Source organism: Hermetia illucens, chromosome 6 (assembly GCF_905115235.1).
Source record: "Hermetia illucens chromosome 6, iHerIll2.2.curated.20191125, whole genome shotgun sequence".
NCBI lineage: Eukaryota > Metazoa > Arthropoda > Insecta > Diptera > Stratiomyidae > Hermetia > Hermetia illucens.
In genome coordinates this window covers 10,638,883-10,657,577 of record NC_051854.1, presented here as the reverse complement: position 1 = coordinate 10,657,577, position 18,695 = coordinate 10,638,883, and the positions used below count along the sequence as shown (strand labels likewise).

The following is an 18,695-nucleotide window of genomic DNA, read 5'->3' as shown; positions in this document are numbered from 1 at the left end:
GTCAGCCTCACCATGCTCCCGATTCAGCCACGCACCTAAGTTGCCAATGAGCCCCGCAGTCCATCTGCCTCTAGTTTCATTTTGCCAAGAGAGCTGCCACTCATCTAGAGTGCGTTGCGTTCTTAACAGCAACCACCTCCCTAGGCGCTTCTCCCTTGCGCTTGTAAATGGCTTGATGCTCCTTTGCAAGAAGGGCAACGAGGATCACTCCCGCGATCAACATCACGGCGGGTTCACAGACAGTGCGGTATACAGACGCCACCCGTAAAGCTCCCCGTCTATGTACTTGCGCGAGATGCTTACAATATACCTCCTTGCCAAGAGCGTCAGCCCATACCTCTGCGCCCTAGAGGGGGACAGACTGCGTTGAACTCATTAGGAGACGTCGCTTGCTAGACGTAGGACCCCCAATATTTGCCATTAGCCTACTTAACGCTGAAACTCCAGCTGCAGCCTTGTTCACTGCTGTTCTGATTTGCTCAAAAAAGCTCATCTTTGAGTCAAGAGTCAGCCCGAAGTACTTTACCGCTGTTTTTGACTCGATTATTGATTCGCCGGGCAATATGGGACGCAGGGTCGGGCTTATCTTCTTAGCCAGGATGACTACTTCGGTTTTTTCCAGTGCCTCCGCACGTTAAACGGCATCAACTGTGGATCTCCCTGTTCTAGAATCAAACTGCCGGGGAAATAAATCTCCGGCAGCCCGTATCGATTCAGCGAGTCTACTTCTGATGAGCTTTTCGAGGACTTTTCCAGCAGTGACAAACATACATAATGGGTGGTATGAAGACGGAAACTCGGGGTCGCCTTTTCCTTTGTTGATCAGCGCAAGCCTCGTCACCTTCTAACGACCGGGGAAAGAGCCTTCTTTCAGACAAGCGTTGAATGCGCGAAGCAGTAGGTCTGACCAGTGTTGAATACTAGCTTGTATACCTCTGCTGGAATACCATCGGGTCCTGGCGCCTTCTTGCTTTTCATAGAGAGGACTGCCTCCTCCAACTCTTTTATAGAGAAAAGTGGGCAGTCATCCGCACTCTCCGCGCCGACGTCATCACCCCTTACGGGGTGCGCAGGGAATGGTGCCCTTACAATACGGTCCATCTGCTCGGCCTTAAAGCAACAGGGTTTCCGCAGAGCCCCGATTTTTCGGATTACCAGTTTGTAACCGAGTCCCCACGGGTTCCTATTCACCTCGTCGACCAGATCCTGGCAGCAGCGAGCTTTGCTCTTGTTTATTGCACTGCGGAGTCTCCTTTTGGCTGATTTGTTCTCGGTAATCATGATACATGTTCGTGTTAAGCCGCGGAGCCTGTGATACTCCTTCCGAAGCTCTGCGATTTTCACCATCCACCAATACATAGAAGGTTTGCCACGTCTCAGGTTCATAACTGAATTTACGATAGTGTCGGCTGCGGCACCATCGTCTCCCCCCCCCCCCCCCCCCAGGAATACCCACCAGCGGGGCCCCACCTGTTCCAAAAGTTTCGACAAACCTCCCGGTGTTCACTTTCGCAACGTTTCATGCACAGAAAGGACGCACACCGAGAGTTTGTGTTCACCACTTCGAAGGCAAAGCATTAATGCTTGCTTGCCGAGAAGTCTTCCAGAACTCGGCCCCCGTCCACCAGCTACACCTGTGATTCCGGTGGGACCTCACCGTTAATTCCCTTAAGTCTGAGGTTATTTGCTTCAGAAATCCCAGCGGGAAGTGCCACTGGCGCACAGTACCAGAAAGCAAAAACCTGCATTTCCGCATTGCCAATCACACACTCTAGTCGAAACCAAACATTAAATACCTGGGAATCTCCCTCAACAACAAACTTAAATTCAATCCTCACGTCAGATCTGCTACTGCCAAGGCCTCAGCTGCATCAAAAACCCTCCTCTCATCCCGGGCCTTGTTCCCTGCCACCAAAACCCTATTACCCGGTCTCCTGGGAATCTCGTCGTAAGGGATGACATTGACCTTTGCACCCTCCCAGGCTGATCTTAGTGACGCAAGAACCGAGAAAGTCCCTAGAAAATTGGTCCTCGCAATCTATAACGTGGAACCCACGGACCACCTAAGAGGAATCAAAGCAGGGGATGAATCATGTGTGTTTGCCTTCGGCGTCCAGGAGATGGTTAACAACCATCTCCGGAATTACCATCCGCTAGCGTTACACGTAAGTGGCTCACGCCCAAGTCGCTGAAGGGTTTCGCAGTTCGTGGCTCGTCGGCTGACTGTTGCGGTGTACTTTACTTTAGATGTTGCTTAGCGTCTGAGCTCTTGCCCACTCTGCTCCGCTTGTGATCTAGGTCGACATCGTCTTGAGATCGATTGCGTTTCAAAACGATCCTTATTCTCGACAGTACCGGCCTCCTTATTCTTAGCAATCTTGCTGAAAATATGCATGGCCTTCACCAGTGGACCTTCGCTTCTTAGTCGGTTTCCGATGACCGACGTTCTTGTCGGTCTATACTTTTGAGAGATCTCCCGACATCGAGGGTTTCGAGTTGGGTCTGGTACTCGCTACACCCAGTTTGACGGCAGTGGATTTCGGGCTGGAAACCACTAGTCCGTCTGCCGTCTCGCTCCGGGAGGTTCCTGCGGTTGGCTTCAGCATAGCGGTGCTACAGCTGGCACCGAGTGTACTGCGCTCGACGGCTACTGTTTCCTGCTTGGATACCAGCAGCTCGTCCTCTGATGATGCGCCTGCCATCAGCCTCTCTTCCTATATCGCCGGTTTTTTTATTTTTAACATTGAGTCCATGTCTTGGTGCTACGAGTAGTCCGGGAAGAATGTCCACCCTGGCTTGCCCGGCCACCAGAGTAAGGGTCTTATTTGAAACTGAAGGTGCTCCCCATTCAGAGTTCGCATACTAAAGACCAAGCTCCCCATTGGCCCCGCAGCCCTCGGGATATAGTGTTTCACCTTCGCTTGGGATCCTATTATCATCTTCTCCAGTGCAGGGAGGACGATCTCCGGGCTGTTACTTCGGCGCATCCCCCGCCAGATTTACTTGCCTCTAATACATGACCAGCAGACAAGCAGATCCTCGTCAGACGGTTTCCAGCGGCCACCACGTGGAGGTCGTGCAAGGACGAACTATGCAACTTTAACCCGAAACATAATCAGACCAGGCCGCCAGCAGTCTATACATAAAAGTAGTTTTTGGTTTTCAGTTGAATTGCGAACAAATAAAGTGTTATTAAGAGGAATAAGTCTTGTCTCTTTATGAATCGCACGGATATTACAAATAAAATAAGGTAAACTAGGAAATTTTCTGCGTAACAATTGGCTCATTTATCAATCAACTCTAACGTTTCTGCATATTTCCTTTTCCGGCAGCACCACATTTTCTTGAATATCAATTGAATTGGGAAACATTATGAACTCCAGTTGGAATGATTACTTGATATTAAATATTCGGCAACTCAACTATTCCATTTACGCTAGTACAACATTGTGAAGTTTTATATGAAGTTCGTAATAAATCCAACAGCTGACGATCGCTTTTTGTTTGACTTCACGTTGTGTTCTTGGTAGTATCGATGTGAGAAAATTGGTCTCGGCTGACACGAGGAGAAAATTGTGTTTTCTCAAATTGCGGAGGACTCAGACGAACAATCGACCGCAGCACAACGCTATTAGGTTACTTAACTGTTCAGTCCAACTTTGAGACAGTTGGATCGCTTTAAAACCTGGAATTCGTCGAACCACCAAATGCAGACAGTAAGTATGGTCTCGTCGCTATCAAGTCTGGATTCAATATTTAATTAGATTCATCTCCAATTTGCTGTCCTTCCCCACGCACTTGGAGCCAGTGGTTGAGTCGCCAGCAGATGTTTACAAATCGATAAACTGTCAGCGTCATCGGGGCCCGGCAAAAAATTATTTCGCGCCTAACCACGCCGTCTGCTGTCGGCGGCCGCCTTGCTGCCAGTCATTACCGCGACGGCAGCGTCCGCCGTCGTGGGCTTTGTTTACATTTTTGTTTGTCGCGCTAATTAGGACAATTTCCTATCAATTTTCTTCGAGCCGATAACGAGGTGTTTTGAGTCGTGAGCGTTTTTCGTACGGAAACATGTTCCGCGGTACATAATTGTCGGAGTAAACACGAGGAGCGTGTGCAGTGGATTGAACTTCGCCTGGGTCGCGATGGCGGAGGTGGCGACTCACTAGGTCGCGGGCGAGCAAATTCTGAAAATTTGTCGTTCCACTACTGAAATGTAGCCTTGAAGGAGGTTATTTTTAGAAAAAGGTGGGAGTTATGCAATTTGCAAGGCTAATGCACGTCTGTCGGTGGAGAAGGAGCGTGAAAACGGAAAGTGGTTGAGTGAGTTGCGTGTGCCTGGCGGGAAAGTGGCTTGTGTGAGGCTCCTTCTGTTCAGTCTTGGGAGCAAATGGTCGCCTGACTGCATGAATAATTTGACAAATGAGATGTTGCGCAAGATTCATTACTAAGACGCTAGGCCCTACGCGTTTTTCGGTAGTGACTGGGTGTTTCTAAGGAAGAAGTCGGGTTTTTATAGCGGCCGAAATCTATCAAGAATCCTCTCGTTAACGCTTGACAAGAGGAAACGAATTTTTAACCCCCAATTAAATTCGAATTCCGGCGTTGGGATAGGTCCGGGAATTCGATTGTGAAATATATCGCGGTGCGAAGAGCAGAGCCAAGTGGGATTGGTTGAATTTTGTGGACTGAGATGTGTAAATGACCGATTTCCCTGTGCGTGTCTATGAATAATTTACGGGTAAGTGTCACGATTATGCCTTCCCCTGTAGCCTAAGTAACATTTTGGAGAATAGATGAAATCGTGCATGCTCCAATTTTGAACTCTTACCTTTCGTTACTACGGTGAAATATGATTTGACGAGATTAGCTCTAGTTTTTGCCATCAGTTTTATATATTGGGTTGGGGAGGAAGTAATGTCGTATTTGTGATCGAAATTTGACGCTTTATTTAACATACTTAGAATTATTCGATTTAAGTCAAATATGCGCCGTTTTGTTCGCAAACCTGTTGCCATTTAGTAACTTAGTAGCACCAAGAGCGTTTTGCATGGATCGGAAGAGACGGTAATCACTTGGTGCCAGGTCCGAACTATACGGTGGGTGCGATAGGGCATCCTATCCGAGCTCCCGTAGCTTCTGGCGGGCCATCAAAGATATGTGAGGCCGATTCTGGCCGCTTCTGGTTAATCGCCGGCTTCAAACGGTCGAGTTGCTCACAGTAGGTGACCGAATTGAGGGTCTGGTCATAGTTGAGCAGCTCATAGTGGATGATTCCCTTCCAATCTCACTAAACACATAGCAAAACCTTCTTGGCCGTCAATTCGGTTTGGCGATGGTTTGGGCCGGCTCGCCGCGCTTCAACCACGATCTTTTTCGCTTAAGGCTGTCGTACGAGATCCACTTTTCATCACCAGTCACCATCCGCTTCAAAAATGGCTCGAATTCGTTTCGTTTTAACACGCATCGCAGTTGTTCATTCGGTCCAAGAGATCTTTTTACGTCAACTCGTGTGGCACTCAAACATCCAGCTTTTTTTTGGAATCCAATCTTCTGCAAATGGTTCTAAACGGTTTTATGGTCTATACCCAGTTCCTGGCCAATCGATCGAATGCTCACATGCCGGTCTACTTGGATGATTTCGACGATTTTATCGGTTTCTACGACGATTGGCCTACCAGTACGGGGTGTATCTTCGACATCCACTACACCAGGACGAAATCGATCGAACCAGCGCTGTGCCGTGTGAATCGTTACAGTATTGAGCCCATAAACTTCACAATTTTTTTCGGCTGCCTTCGTTGCATTTTTATCTCACAGGTAGCAAAAACGTAAAATATGACGAATTTCTTGCTTGGCGGACTCCATCTTTGATTGAACTTGAGACTGAAACGTACGATCAACACTGTCAAAGAGACACTTATAGCACAGATTATTGTCTTCAAATCACCGATGCGATAAGTACAACACAAGATATGTTTAAGTCTCGCCATCGACTGCCAAAATATATTTCTTTTTCCCCAACCCAATACTAAGACCGATGTGTTTTGCGACCGTGATGCAGCAAATTGCGTTCCACTTTTATTATCACTGCCACACAATCAGGCACTACTCGGTATCAGAAAATGATCGAGGGGTCTTTGATTTAGGGCCACCGTCCTTGTTTGGCCATTGATGTGTTCTGTAGTTGATCTGCCCGGCAGCGAAGTCTGTACATCTAGATCAGGTTCACCAATTTTGGGCATAATCAAATCATTTTAAATCATCAACTCAGCGTGCAGAGTTTGAGGTACGGTTTGGGTCCCGTTCTCCCGACTTGGATGTTGAGATCGATCTTATCGGATTATAATTGAATTTTATCTCTCAACTGCCCTGGTGCTCAGAGGTGGCGGTGAGGAAGACGGGGCGGCAACCCTGTCGGCAAAAACCAAAACCAAGTGGCCGAAGAGAACCTCCATAGTGGTTGCACCGAGAGACGCTGTACTCACTTTGGCTTGCCGGCCGTGATGCAGTAGGCGAATGCTCCAAGCGCCTAATCAGGGTGATCAGACCCGAGGCTGCACGGGGACTCATCTGAAGTGGCAAATTAGTCACGAAACCTTACCAGGGGCATACTGGTACCATGGGAACCGGGATAGCCCCTGGACTCTCATATTTCGGGTGAACTCCCGTTGTATGTGAGTACAGCTCGGTTGTTTGCGGTTGGCCCCCCAGTTTCATAGGGGTTGTGGTTATGCTCAAGCGAGAAGAGACCTTCGGGCCTCGGCGTTTCAACCACGGGTGCCGTATTCCTTAGTTCGGTAGAGATTTATGTAGGTCTTGCATCCACCAGTATGAATGCTAAGCCATGCACTTGGTATAGACTGGTACCGTTGTTGTTTGTCTTAGCGGGGTTTTGATTGTGGTCACAAACTCAATCCGTGTCCTAAGAAGACCGTGGGATTAAGTCTTGCAGACAGGTGCTCATGTGAAACCTTCCAAGACTTAACTCCCAACTTCCCTACGATCAGAGACGTTCATTTCGGCCTTGACCATATCGATTCAGCACAGTATCTGTGATTTCATAATTACCTTCCCCTTGGTGGTTGCCCAGAACTGGGAACATAGTCATAACAAATCAAAGTTCGGAAAGCTAATTCGACTGGAACTCAGTTCATCATCAAATCACTTCTCCAAAATCACACCAAAATGTAATTTATCTATCAAAAATTCTTTAAGCTTCGTAGCAGAAGAGAAAACATCAGTTTTCTAGTGATCGGGCGGCCAATTTCTAGGGGACAACAGGGGGAGTCGAGGGAATGCTGTTTCAAGAGTTCCTTCAGGGGCAATCCATTCAGTTGAGGATTTAATCGAAATCGTAATGGCTGAAAACATATAAATGAAAATTCTTCCTTTTTCTGTCTTGGAAGGGAATAAACCTTCAGTCAACGCAACAGGATGCTTCCCGGTCCTGCTGAGGAATGGACAAGTGTTATTGACACTTGGACGGCGTCAGGACCTAAGTAAATTAGTCCGAGCAGAACAAGGACGTGTTTTCACGCTAAATATTAGCACCCTCACTGGAAACTCGAAGCAACATACAAGAGCCTGTCGGAAAAGGCGCATTGATATTTGTGCTTTACAAAAAACTCGTTGATGCGGATGACTATCTCGTCATTGCGGACGACTTTAACACTCATGTGGTTGAAAAGGCAGACGGCTCCTGGTGCCATGGGCGAAAAGGGTTTAGAGTACCCAATGAGGACGATCGTATATTGGATTTTGTTGACACTCACGACCTCACGACTCGTCTTCCAACATTTTATAGTAAAGCGAAAATTGATCATATCCTTATAAGACGTTGACATTTTCCCACCGTCGCTGATTAGAAAGCGGTTCACTATGCGCCCATCGCAATTCAACATCGGCCGTTGATTGCTGTCTTGCGAATTAAGTCATCGATTAAACAGCGTGAGGAACACATTAGTCCGCCGCGCATTAAATGATTTTGTATGAAAAAGCAAGAAATGATCTCGTGCGATTAACAACCATTGCGAATGTAGAAGAAACGTGGAACCCATCTAAAAACGCGATTCATAAAGCGGCCTATGCAATCCCCAGGGTCACCAAGCCAGGTAAGCGGTTCATCAACCGAAATGCTTGGCTTTGGAATGATGATGTCCAAGGTCCGTGAAAAAAATGCCCCCACCACAAGTCAATCATCCGATTGGCAAGGAAAGCGGTCGCTTTCATCCAAGCGGTCTATTACAAAAATCTTTAGTATATACTGGGCACTCGGGATGGCGGAAGAGAATTGTGCATTGTCGACATTTGGAGCAATTCCACCCGTCAGTCGGGAAAGAAACATAACAAATAAAATCGAGGAAAGCAACAGGATCTGACTATCACCTATATCACATCTGAGCTCTGGAAAGTGAAGAGCTGGAAACCAGTAGAAATCAGTGAGATCTTGATCTTGGTTATTGACGAAGGTATTAGGTGCGCAACTAAGTTCCCGCTGTTTGGCAATAGACGGCTTCAGCGATAAGTCATCACCATCAACGGCGCAACAACTGGCGTCCGGTCTAGGCCTGCCTTAAAAAGGAACTCCAGATGTCCCGGTTTTGCGCCGTGGTCAACCAATTAGATATCCCTAAAAGCCGCCCGGCGTCCTGGCCTACGCCATCGTTCCATCTCAGGCAGGGTCTGCTTCATCTTCTTTTTCTACCATAGATATTGCCCTTGTAGACTTTTCGGGCTGGATCATCCTCATCCATACGGACTAACTGACTCGCCCATCTAAATCTATTGAGCAGGATTTTATCCACAACCTGATCGTCGTGGTATCGCCCACAGATTTCGTCGTTATGTAGGCTATGTAGGTTATGTAGGGTCAAGAAATTCTTCGAAGGATTCTTCTCTCGAACGCGGACAAGAGTTCGCAATTTTTCTTGTTAAGGACCCGTCTCCGAGGAATACATGAGGACTTGCAAGATTGTTGTCTTGTACAGTAGGAGCTTTGATCGTATGATGAGACGTTTCGAGCGGAACAGTTTTTGTAAGCTGAAATAAGCTCTGTTGGCTGCCAACAACCATGCGCGAATTTCGTCGTCGAAGCTGTTATCGGTTGTAATTTTCCACCCTAGATGGGAGAAATTTTTAACGGTCTCAAAGCTGTAGTCTCCTATCTTCTTGTTTTCGTTTGACCGGTGCGGTTTGATGTTGGTTGGTTGGTTTTCGGTGCTGACGTTGCCATCATATATTTTGTCTTGCCTTCATTGATGTTCAGCCCAAGATCTCGCGCTGCCTGCTCGATCTGAATGAAGGCAGTTTGTACGTCTCGGGTTGTTCTTCCCATGACGTCGATACCGTCACTTTGAGCATCAGTTGAACTACTTGGTGTAACTGGTCGCCACCATATTTAACCAATTCGGCTGTAATTCCATCGGCTCCTGGCGACTTATGGATTTTAAGCCGATGAATTGCACGAACCGTTTCTCCTATACTCGGTGGTGGCAGTATTTGTCCGTCGTCTTCATTTGGCGGGACCTCCAACTCGCCGATGTTCTGGTTGTTCAGTAGTTCATCAAAGTACTCAATCCATCGCTCCAATATGTCCATTATGTCGTGTACCGTTTTTAGGCGCGGGAAACTCGCCTTCATCCTTCTCCGTCTGCAGCTTTTCATTAAAAAAGTGCTCCCAACGGTCACCACGTGGAGGTGAAGATACGGTTTTGTAGTAGAGCTGTTGGTTTTGGTTCAGTAGACGTTTCCCAGGTATTATGCTCCATCGTAGGTACCAATCCACGTTTCGTACTGTGACCTATACTACCCTTTGACCACCAAAATACTCCTCATTAAATGTTCTGATAACTTCAAAATTTCATTGAATTTGGTCCATTGGCTTCAAAGAAATGGTCGAAAATATGTGTGTATTTAGCTGCAGAAATTCTTCCCATTGTTGATGATTCCCATTTTGACGAAATTCAGTTAATTTGGACTCCAGTGCACAGCGTTGCTATTAATGAGCTAGTACACAAGCAGTCAAAAAACCTACTCTAGGTAGCACAATCACAAAACTCCTCTTGTCCTCAAAAGACGGCTTGAAAATAATCACTGAAAAGATCATGGATGCCTGGAATAAAGAGTATCAACAAACCTCTAGGAAGAAAGGAAAGTTGTTCGCCAATATCTTCCCCAAAAATGCCAATCAAGCCTTGGTTCTCTACGCTAGAATTAAAATCTGAAACTGCCAAATCGATTATAATCGCCTTGTCCCCAACCACAACTCTACTAAAGCCTTCCTGGTTAGGATAGGTGCCTTAGCCACGAATCGCTGCGAATCTTCTACTGATATATATTTCAACAACTTCGCCCTTGGCACTCCATTTTAAAGAGCAAAAATATCTGGCTGGCGTTTTCAATGGCATGAAATACGAACATATCACTAAACTAGCAACTTTCATTGAAGAGTTAAACATTGGCATTGGAAGTAACAAAATGGATACGAACAAAAGTAAAGCAGGTGAAAGTGATGGGCCGATTTTGGCCCAATATGATTTGCAATAGGAGGGCGACAGGCGTCTTACTGCTGAATGCTCTAATAGCACGAAGGGAATCTGTGATGGTGTCGAGCCTGATAATATTCTTTTGCTCAGGTAGTTGGGAGATCCGACAGGTGGAATACAGTTCCGCTGATAGAATTGATCTTGGGGATGTTTTAAATTGTGTGTTGAGTCCTTCCTGCGTTAAGAAAACTGCATAGCCACTGGACCTCTTATTCCACAGATACATCAGTCGCAAAGATTGTTTAAAATGCTGATACAAGTTTGAGAGCCTCCTCACAACAAGCGGCAAGGTCGGCTCTATTGTATGAGTTTTCCTTTCTAGAACGGTGTGAAAACCTTACGGATCCTGTTTATTTCCATGCCAACTACGACGAAGTGGAATTTGTTACTTGTGCTACTATATTTTTGGTTACTGGGTCACCTCTAATGAGGAAGTAGAGTTTGTGTTGTTTTCGGTGGTTAATCTTGAATTGACAATTTTCCTTCTCGCCAAAAGGGTTCTTTTCAAGAAGGAGTGAGGATCATTTGGCAGTATGAAAACTGATCTTTTCAGCAAAGCGGCGTAAGGGGCCCAACCTTTTTTCATCATAATTAATCAGAAGAAAACTCGGCGCGTATGTGCATCAAGGGATAAATGCAACCCATATATAACGAAGAAGAAGCATAGTTGAAGATGGATCCCCTGTACAGTGTGAGTGCTTCCTTCGGGTGGAGCCCCTAGATCAGCCCACTTAAATGTTGACAACACTTGCATCCTTCTTGACTTTTTCGTGATAGAGTTGATTTGTTTTTCAACTGCCAATGCGGTTGTTGCCGTTTTTTCTCTTCCTAGGAAAGTTTTGGGTATTGTGTGTTCTAGAGTCGTTTTGTTTATGTCTAACCTAAAATAATCCAACCGTCTTCTCGAAAAGGCAATCGTGTTTTACTTCTTTAGTTTCAAAGGCAACCTAAGGCTTTCACTTTTCCTCGTGGAATGTGTAGTCTTTTTGTCGAGTTTGTCTGAGGTTTTGACGTGTAGAGATGTGGTATAGAGGTTGAAAAGGGCAAGACTCCACATGTAGCCCTGGAGTAGCCCCTCTGTTCATCGTCCTTTTCTTCAGAATCGGAACCATTTTTATTGCATTGAAGGCGTAAATTGGTTTATGCTTCGAATGAGTTGTACCATTATAGATTGTAAATTAGTTGCTGATTCGGTAGGCTGTGTTGATTAGAGACAATTGAATTTCCCAGCATTAGCATAAGAAAAGGTCGACTGGGTTTTAGTAGACACAATTCTGTTCGGAGCCTAGGAAGCAAAGTTTGAATTTTTATCGTCTTTTGGTTGGTGGTCGGGATCTTTGACTGACTTTAACGTGCTCCGAACATTCCCTGTAATTTGCAGTGTGGTTGTTCCTGCAGTTACCACGTTTTTTGCAGAGTGATTTACCTTGTCTATTGGGCATTTAACACATCGTTCAATAAGTCCCGGGACTAACTATGAAAACAACATTTTATCGGCAAAATTTTTTATTATTCATCAACATAATCTCCTTCAAGTGTAATACAATCATTCCAACGCTTCTCTAACTTTTCAATGCCATGTTTGTAGAACGATTTGTCTTTTGACTCAAAATGAGCCTCAGTAGCAGTGATCACCTCCTCATTTGAGCCAAATCTTTTTCCCTGGAGCATCTTTTTGAGATCCGAAAAGAGCCAGCAGTCGCTGGGGACCAGATCCGGCGAGTACGGAGGATGAGGAAGCAGTTGGAAGCCTAATTCGTTGAATTTGGTCATCGTTTTGATTGACTTGTGGCACGGTGCGTTGTCTTGATGAAAGATGACTTTCTTCTTCTTCATGTGTGGGCGTTTTTTCGTTATTTCGGCCTTCAAACGATCCAATAACACCATGTAGTAGTCGCTATTGATGGTTTTTCCTTTTTCGAGGTAGTCAATGAAAATTATACCATTCGCATCCCAGAATTCGGACGCCATCACTTTGCCGGCCGACTGTTGTGTTTTTGGACGCTTCGGGCGGCTTTTACCGGTCGTACGCCATTCAGCTGACTGCCGACTTGACTCCGGAGTAAAATGGTGAATCCATGTTTCGTCCACTGTCACATATCGACGCAAAAAATCCTGTTTATTGCGTGGAAACAGTGCCAAACAGCTCTCCGAATCATTGATACATTGTTGCTTTTGTTCCATTGTGAGCAAATGCGGCAGCCATTTGGAAAAAACCTTTTTCAAAGCCAATTTTTGGTGCAAAATAGTAAATGCACTTCCAGTTGATATGTTCACCATCTTAGCTATCTCGCGCACTTTCATTTTGCGGTCACCCATCACGATTTTCAATACTTGCTTGGTGTTTTCGGAAGTTACTCCCTCATTTGGCCGACCCGAACGTTCCGCATCATTTGTATCAGCACGACCGCGTTTCACGTCGAAAACCACCGAAAAATGGTTGTTTTCAACGGAGTAGAGTCCGGATAACGTTTTTAAAGCCATTGCTGAGCTTGAACAGTGTTTTTTCCCCATTAGAAAACAATGTTTTATCAACACACGAAACTTGTTTTGGTCCATTTTTTTCACGATTGCAAAGGTAGCGTCACTTTAACCACTATAGCTTTCTTGGTTATGTTTCGAATTACATCAAATTTTGACACATCTTATCTGAAGGTTGGTACTTCTGAACCTTGGTATATAAATGGCATTATTAGCGCCATTTCTACGCTAGTCCCGGGACTTATTGAACGATGTGTTATTGGGCATTTAGCGGTGGGGTGGAGGTCGCCGCATATGGCGGATACACTGGGAATTTTACAATATGATTTGGTGTGTCTGAGCTCTTGACAATTAAGGCATTGTATAGGCCCTTTTCGTTTCATCGATTTCTCAACTGTTATCCTCCGATATAAAAGGTAATGCAAGCTATAAATGAGGTGCGTTTCATCTTTGCTGAGTCTCTTAAGTTCCGGCTCCAGCTTCAACTTAAATAGATGCTGGATCGGTTCTTAATGTTATATGCTGATTTAATTTAAAGCCGTCTGTTGAGAGCGCTTTAGAGATTTCAGTCGGATCAACTTCAGGTTCAATGCCTTTAATTACTACTACTATCCCTTTGCTACTTTTAAGCTGGAATGTGTAGTAATTTTCCACTGCCAAGTCAAACTCTTTGGTGACTCTACGATAGTCGCCTTCGCTGTAGACCTGAACTTTTATCTCGTCAACATTACCCTTTTTCATTGGAACAACATAGAAGTTGCTGTGTCCAATCTTCTGAGCAAGGAATTAACTAACGTGGAACTCTCACGCTCACGTATGTAGATTGGCGGAGGCTTGGGTAATTTTATATTTTCAGTAGAATGTTCATTATCTTCATTCTCAGCTGAGTGTCCATTGTTTTCATTGGAAAGGATGCTGAATAGATTCTGTGAGTCCTTGCTAGCCGGTAATGTTTTGGAAATTTTCACCGAACTTTTTTTCATGTTAGACTTGGGGCTCCGCAAGCGTTTGGAGGTGACTAGGATGTACATATCTAATCCTGTCTGTACTTTTTTCGGATGGTTTCCGCCAGTCTTTATCTACAAAAGTCTTGAATTTTACTTTGTTCTAATCAGGAATATTCAGTCCTTTCTGGTCCGACTAGATAAAGAAAGAAGCGTTGTCACGAAATGTTTTCACATTCTGAAAATCAATCTTACGATAAGTAAAAGCGGTAATCTCAAAATTCATCGTTATCTATGGCACAAAAATTGTTAAACTTTGTAATCGAATTTTACGTCAAGTAGGTTGTATGTTATTTGGTTAATGCGTCAGTTAATTGTTAATCTCTAGGTTATCGGGTATTCACTGTCTTAATGGGGGAGTTGGTGGGTTGGAATTCATAGTGTTTAATGTTAATTGCAGATAATTTTGCAGCACTTAATTCTTGATGATCTTCATTCTGTCATTCAGACTACTCCTTTTCTGATTCAGGATTGAGATATTTTTTGAAAGGCGAATATAGGAAAGCAAGAAATTATCACCAGTAAAACTCAATTTTATTGTTGCAAAAATTTAGCTAACAGAGGGAAAAACACAAAAGGTGATTAAAAGGAGACAGGAAAGAAGACTTAACGACTTAACGAGGCTTCTTGAAAACTAAGAAGGCGGAATTTTCCGGATGTTCTGACGAATCACAGTTAATACAGGCGGCTTTTTCCTCCTGTGTCTTATGACATTTGCCTTGCGAGTGTGAAGTGACGCACTTCACACACCTACAGGGCATGCTACAATTAACCGCAGCGTGGCCGATTCGTTGGCAGTTCTTACACTGCGTCACCTCCTTGTTGCGAACAGGCTCGAATTGGGCGAGTTTGGCCGTGTTGAAGCCTGGTTGGAACGTGACTAACCAGAGGTCGAGCGATCGATTTTCTCGTAGAGAGCGTCTCGTCGCATATTGTCTGACGTCTGTGGCCTCGGATAAGCCCGCCTGAGCGATGGCAGTCATCACGTCGGTTCTTGGATGGAACCTGTGCAAGCTCCGGATAACCATATTAACCGGTTTTAGGCTCTTGGGGGTGTAGGAGAAGAAACTCTTCTCCTTTCTTGAAAGATAATCCCTGGTCTCATTGAAATCATTTAGTGAGTTCAGGAGCACTTTGGTCTTGCCGTCACTTTTCTTGAGGGTATATTTATCTGGGAGCGACTCGAGGTGCTCCGAGATAATGGTGGGAAGTTCTGCTTCATCCTCACACGGGATGATGGGCGGAATTCTTACCTTCTTGTTGATTGATGCGGTTGCTGGATTCGTCGTGGTGGTGTTGTTGTCGGCGGTACTCGCGGCGGCGGTGTTCGCTGACGTAGACTTAGAGGTCCACAGTGCGTTGTGAGCAGGATGTGGGGTAGATGGAGTAGTCCGTGCGTTCTCCATTTGCTCCATCTGCTTTCGTAGCTGCAGGATCGTGAGGTTCTGGCGTTGGATGTGCGCCATCAAGAATTGGATCCTCGCTTTCGGATCGTTCCGGTCGTTGCCGATTGTTCTTCCTTTTACATGGTGTCGATGTCCTCCGTGCCGTCATCTTCAAGCGGAAGCGGGAAAAATAATAAATAATATATGAGAAATTACCCTTCCGACTAACGTCGGCCGATAGCATTGAGTTCCGTGGTGTACGTGGAATTCCACTCGTGGTTGCGGCTTACTGCCGACCGAATTCGGCTCCAGTTACTGAGGACTCAGTCGATGTTATTTTCCTTCTTAGTCTCGAAGGGTCACGTCTGCACGTGACTCCTGCTGCGACTGAACTGGAAAAATTCACCAAAGTATGAGGCTGTTTTTATGCGGTGTGATTGGTTCACAAGTGGATAATCCTTGGATCTCGACCTATTATTTCCAGTATTCAGTATGGTTCGTCTCTTTCATTTTTAACATCTAAATGTTTGAATAATCTCCATGAGGTATTATCAGTCTTCCACTCCATTGTATGAATTTTTCCAAAGAGTACAGTTGTTTGTAGAGTTGAATTGTAATCGAAATTAGTCCAGTGGTCTTGTAATTTGAGTCATCTCTTCATGGCCCTGATGGTTAAGTCGATCTTGTCGTCTGGATCGCTATGAGATAGATGAATTCTAAAGATCAAAACATGAACTATGAAGGTGAATCGGGGATGATTTAATTAATTATTACGACGTCTGCTCCCGATCAAGTCTGTCTAATTCTTCACAACAACTTCAAGACTGTTACACAATTCCATCAGCTGAAGCGAACGCAATATCGCACAACGGCGTCCAAATTATCTTATCAGTAACTGAGACATTACCTACGCTCATTCCTTAAAGAAAACGTCAAGATAATCAATGTATCTATTCAACTATAATCTCACATGTTTTTTTTTCTTTTCAGGTATTAACGAAACGAGAACATTGACGTCAATTTAAAGAGAAAAAAGACAACAAATCTGTACATAGACCGTTTTGTTTAGGTAAAAATAATTTCTGGTGTACGTCATAACTGAGCAGAGATTCGATCAGGCATTTATATTTCTACTTAGATCAAGTGAATGCAATCACTTGGTGGTTTCCTTTCTAGTACGAGTTGTGATTTTTTATCTTGAACGTCGTGTACTATACGTATCGAGTGAGATTTGCGAATTTATCGTCTTTGAAGGATATCAAAACGTAACACTTGTTCCCCGGGGCTCAATAAAGATTCAAGTGACTGTTGCTGTTCTATCAATTCTGTTACCGCGGAAACTTAAAAATATAGTCCAACCCGGTTTGCAGAGTTGCTTCGTTTTGCCGCTGGTAACAAATAAAAGAATAGAATGCCGGGAATGTTCTAAACCCAAACAAATGCCGAGATTTTATTTTTAAAATAGAAATAATAATAAACAACTGAAAAAGACAAGTACCGGAGAGCTTTGAGGAACCAAAAAGATTAAAAAAAAAAATAAAAACAATGCCTGCACAAGCCAGCGGTCACATTAGAAAGTATTTGCGAAAGCGTAAAATGAAGAAAGCAGCAGGTACGAGACGAGACAGTTTTTAGTATTAAAAAAAGCAAGAAATAATTCAGAAGTTAGTCTGCATCAATCCTAAACTGAAATTAACAAACATACCCTCCAGTAGTGCGCTGCAGTGATAAATTATTCATAATTAATATTCAGTGATTTGATGGTACTAATGCTAATACACATTTACTAAGTCGGTACAAATTATCGCTAATCATTTTAACAGCTCCTTAGAATATCTAGCCAAGTAGTCGTTTTATCACATTGAACGGTGTGTACATATTGACATTTTTGATTTTACCTCATTTACACTTTGTTTAGTTTCAGTTTTTGTACAGTTAATACTCCTTTATGCATATTTATCTCGTGTTTATTTGGTTGATTAAGTTAAAGTTTAGTTTGTGGCTGAGTCACGTTCGGTCTCGATTTTTAGCGTCTGAGCACGGTCTTCAATTTTCCATACAATTGTCAAATCGAAACGTGTTGAGCCACATTTCGTCAGGATCCTCAGGGGGCGGTTCAGGTGTACAGTTGACTGCTGGACTCTATGCTTATAAAGATCTTCTCAGCTCAGTTCAGATGAATGAAACACTTCCCCACTGCGCCTGGACTGACTCAAAAAAATCGTTATTATTGCCTTCAAAATACGCACCCTTTGATAATACAGGTATGCGTACGGTTAATCAAATTTTCCATACATTTCTTATAGGCCTCAGCAGCAGGGATGGCCTCTAGTTCCTTCAGCGAATTTCTCTTTTTTGATTTTGTCTCAATTTTGGCGCGCTATTTGCTAGAGCGTTGGGCATTTTCCACTTCATATTCATAAATCCGTATTTCGCCACCAGTAATGCGTTTTATCCGTTTTGTTTTGCGAAAAGTTTAGGTCTTTCGGTACGAGTGTGGTGGCGATGCATTTGGGAAATATCGAGAGTCTCCGCTATCTCGTTAGTAAAAATTATCGAGCACAATTTCCTCCACTTTTTCGATGTCATATTCGTTAACAATTGTGGATGAACGGCTCGCACGGGGGCAGCTTTCTGCGACTCCTCATTGAGTGCTTTATCCCACTCAAATATTTGCCTCCTCAATAGAGTAATCTCCACAAAGCACTTTTGGGATATTTTCGATGATTCTGTAATCGTAATATCACTGGAAACACAAAATTTCCAGCAAACACTGTTCTTTGTTATTCTCATAGTAAAAATCGTCATAAACAATGATTACCCAACTCATCCTGATTGAGTTACCCTGCTCAATCATTATCATCATCAACGGGTATCCGGTCTAGACCTGCCTTAATAAGCAACTCCAGACATCCCGGTTTTGCGCCGAGGTCCACCAATTCGATATCCCTAAAAGCTGCCTGGTGTCCTGGCTAACGCCATTGCTCCATCTTAGGCAAGGTCTGCCTCGTCTTTTTTTTCTACCATAGATATTGTCCTTATAGACTTTTCGGGCTGGATCATCCTCATCCATACGGATTAAGTGACCCGCCCACCATAACCTATTGAGCCGGATTTTATTCACAACCAGACGGTCATGACATCGCTCATAGATTTCGCCGTTATGTAGGCTATGGAATCGTCCATCCTCATGTAAGATCCCAAAAAATTTTCGGAGGATTCTTCTCTCGAACGCGGCCAAGAGTTCGCAATTTTTCTTGCTAAGAACCCAAGTCTCCGAG

The 18,695-nt window shown here is 44.4% G+C and overlaps 1 protein-coding gene and 1 pseudogene across 2 annotated transcripts in view; one reads left to right on the top strand and one right to left on the bottom strand.

Moving 5' to 3' along the window:
* The first annotated feature begins 3,765 nt into the window (after nucleotides 1-3,765).
* LOC119659947 overlaps nucleotides 3,766-18,695 on the top strand; it is a 79,441-nt gene continuing 64,511 nt past the window's right edge. Inside the window, exons 1-2 of one of the 2 annotated variants that reach the window (XM_038068293.1) lie at nucleotides 3,766-4,738; nucleotides 16,405-17,026. In XM_038068293.1, the coding sequence (XP_037924221.1) occupies nucleotides 16,960-17,026 (67 nt within the window). In that variant the 5' untranslated portion in view covers nucleotides 3,766-4,738; nucleotides 16,405-16,959. Of the gene's footprint in view, nucleotides 4,739-16,404; nucleotides 17,027-17,318; nucleotides 17,679-18,695 lie in introns of those variants that run through there. The other variant, XM_038068292.1, reaches the window with a different exon arrangement.
* Nucleotides 13,512-14,056, bottom strand: LOC119658984 (annotated as a pseudogene).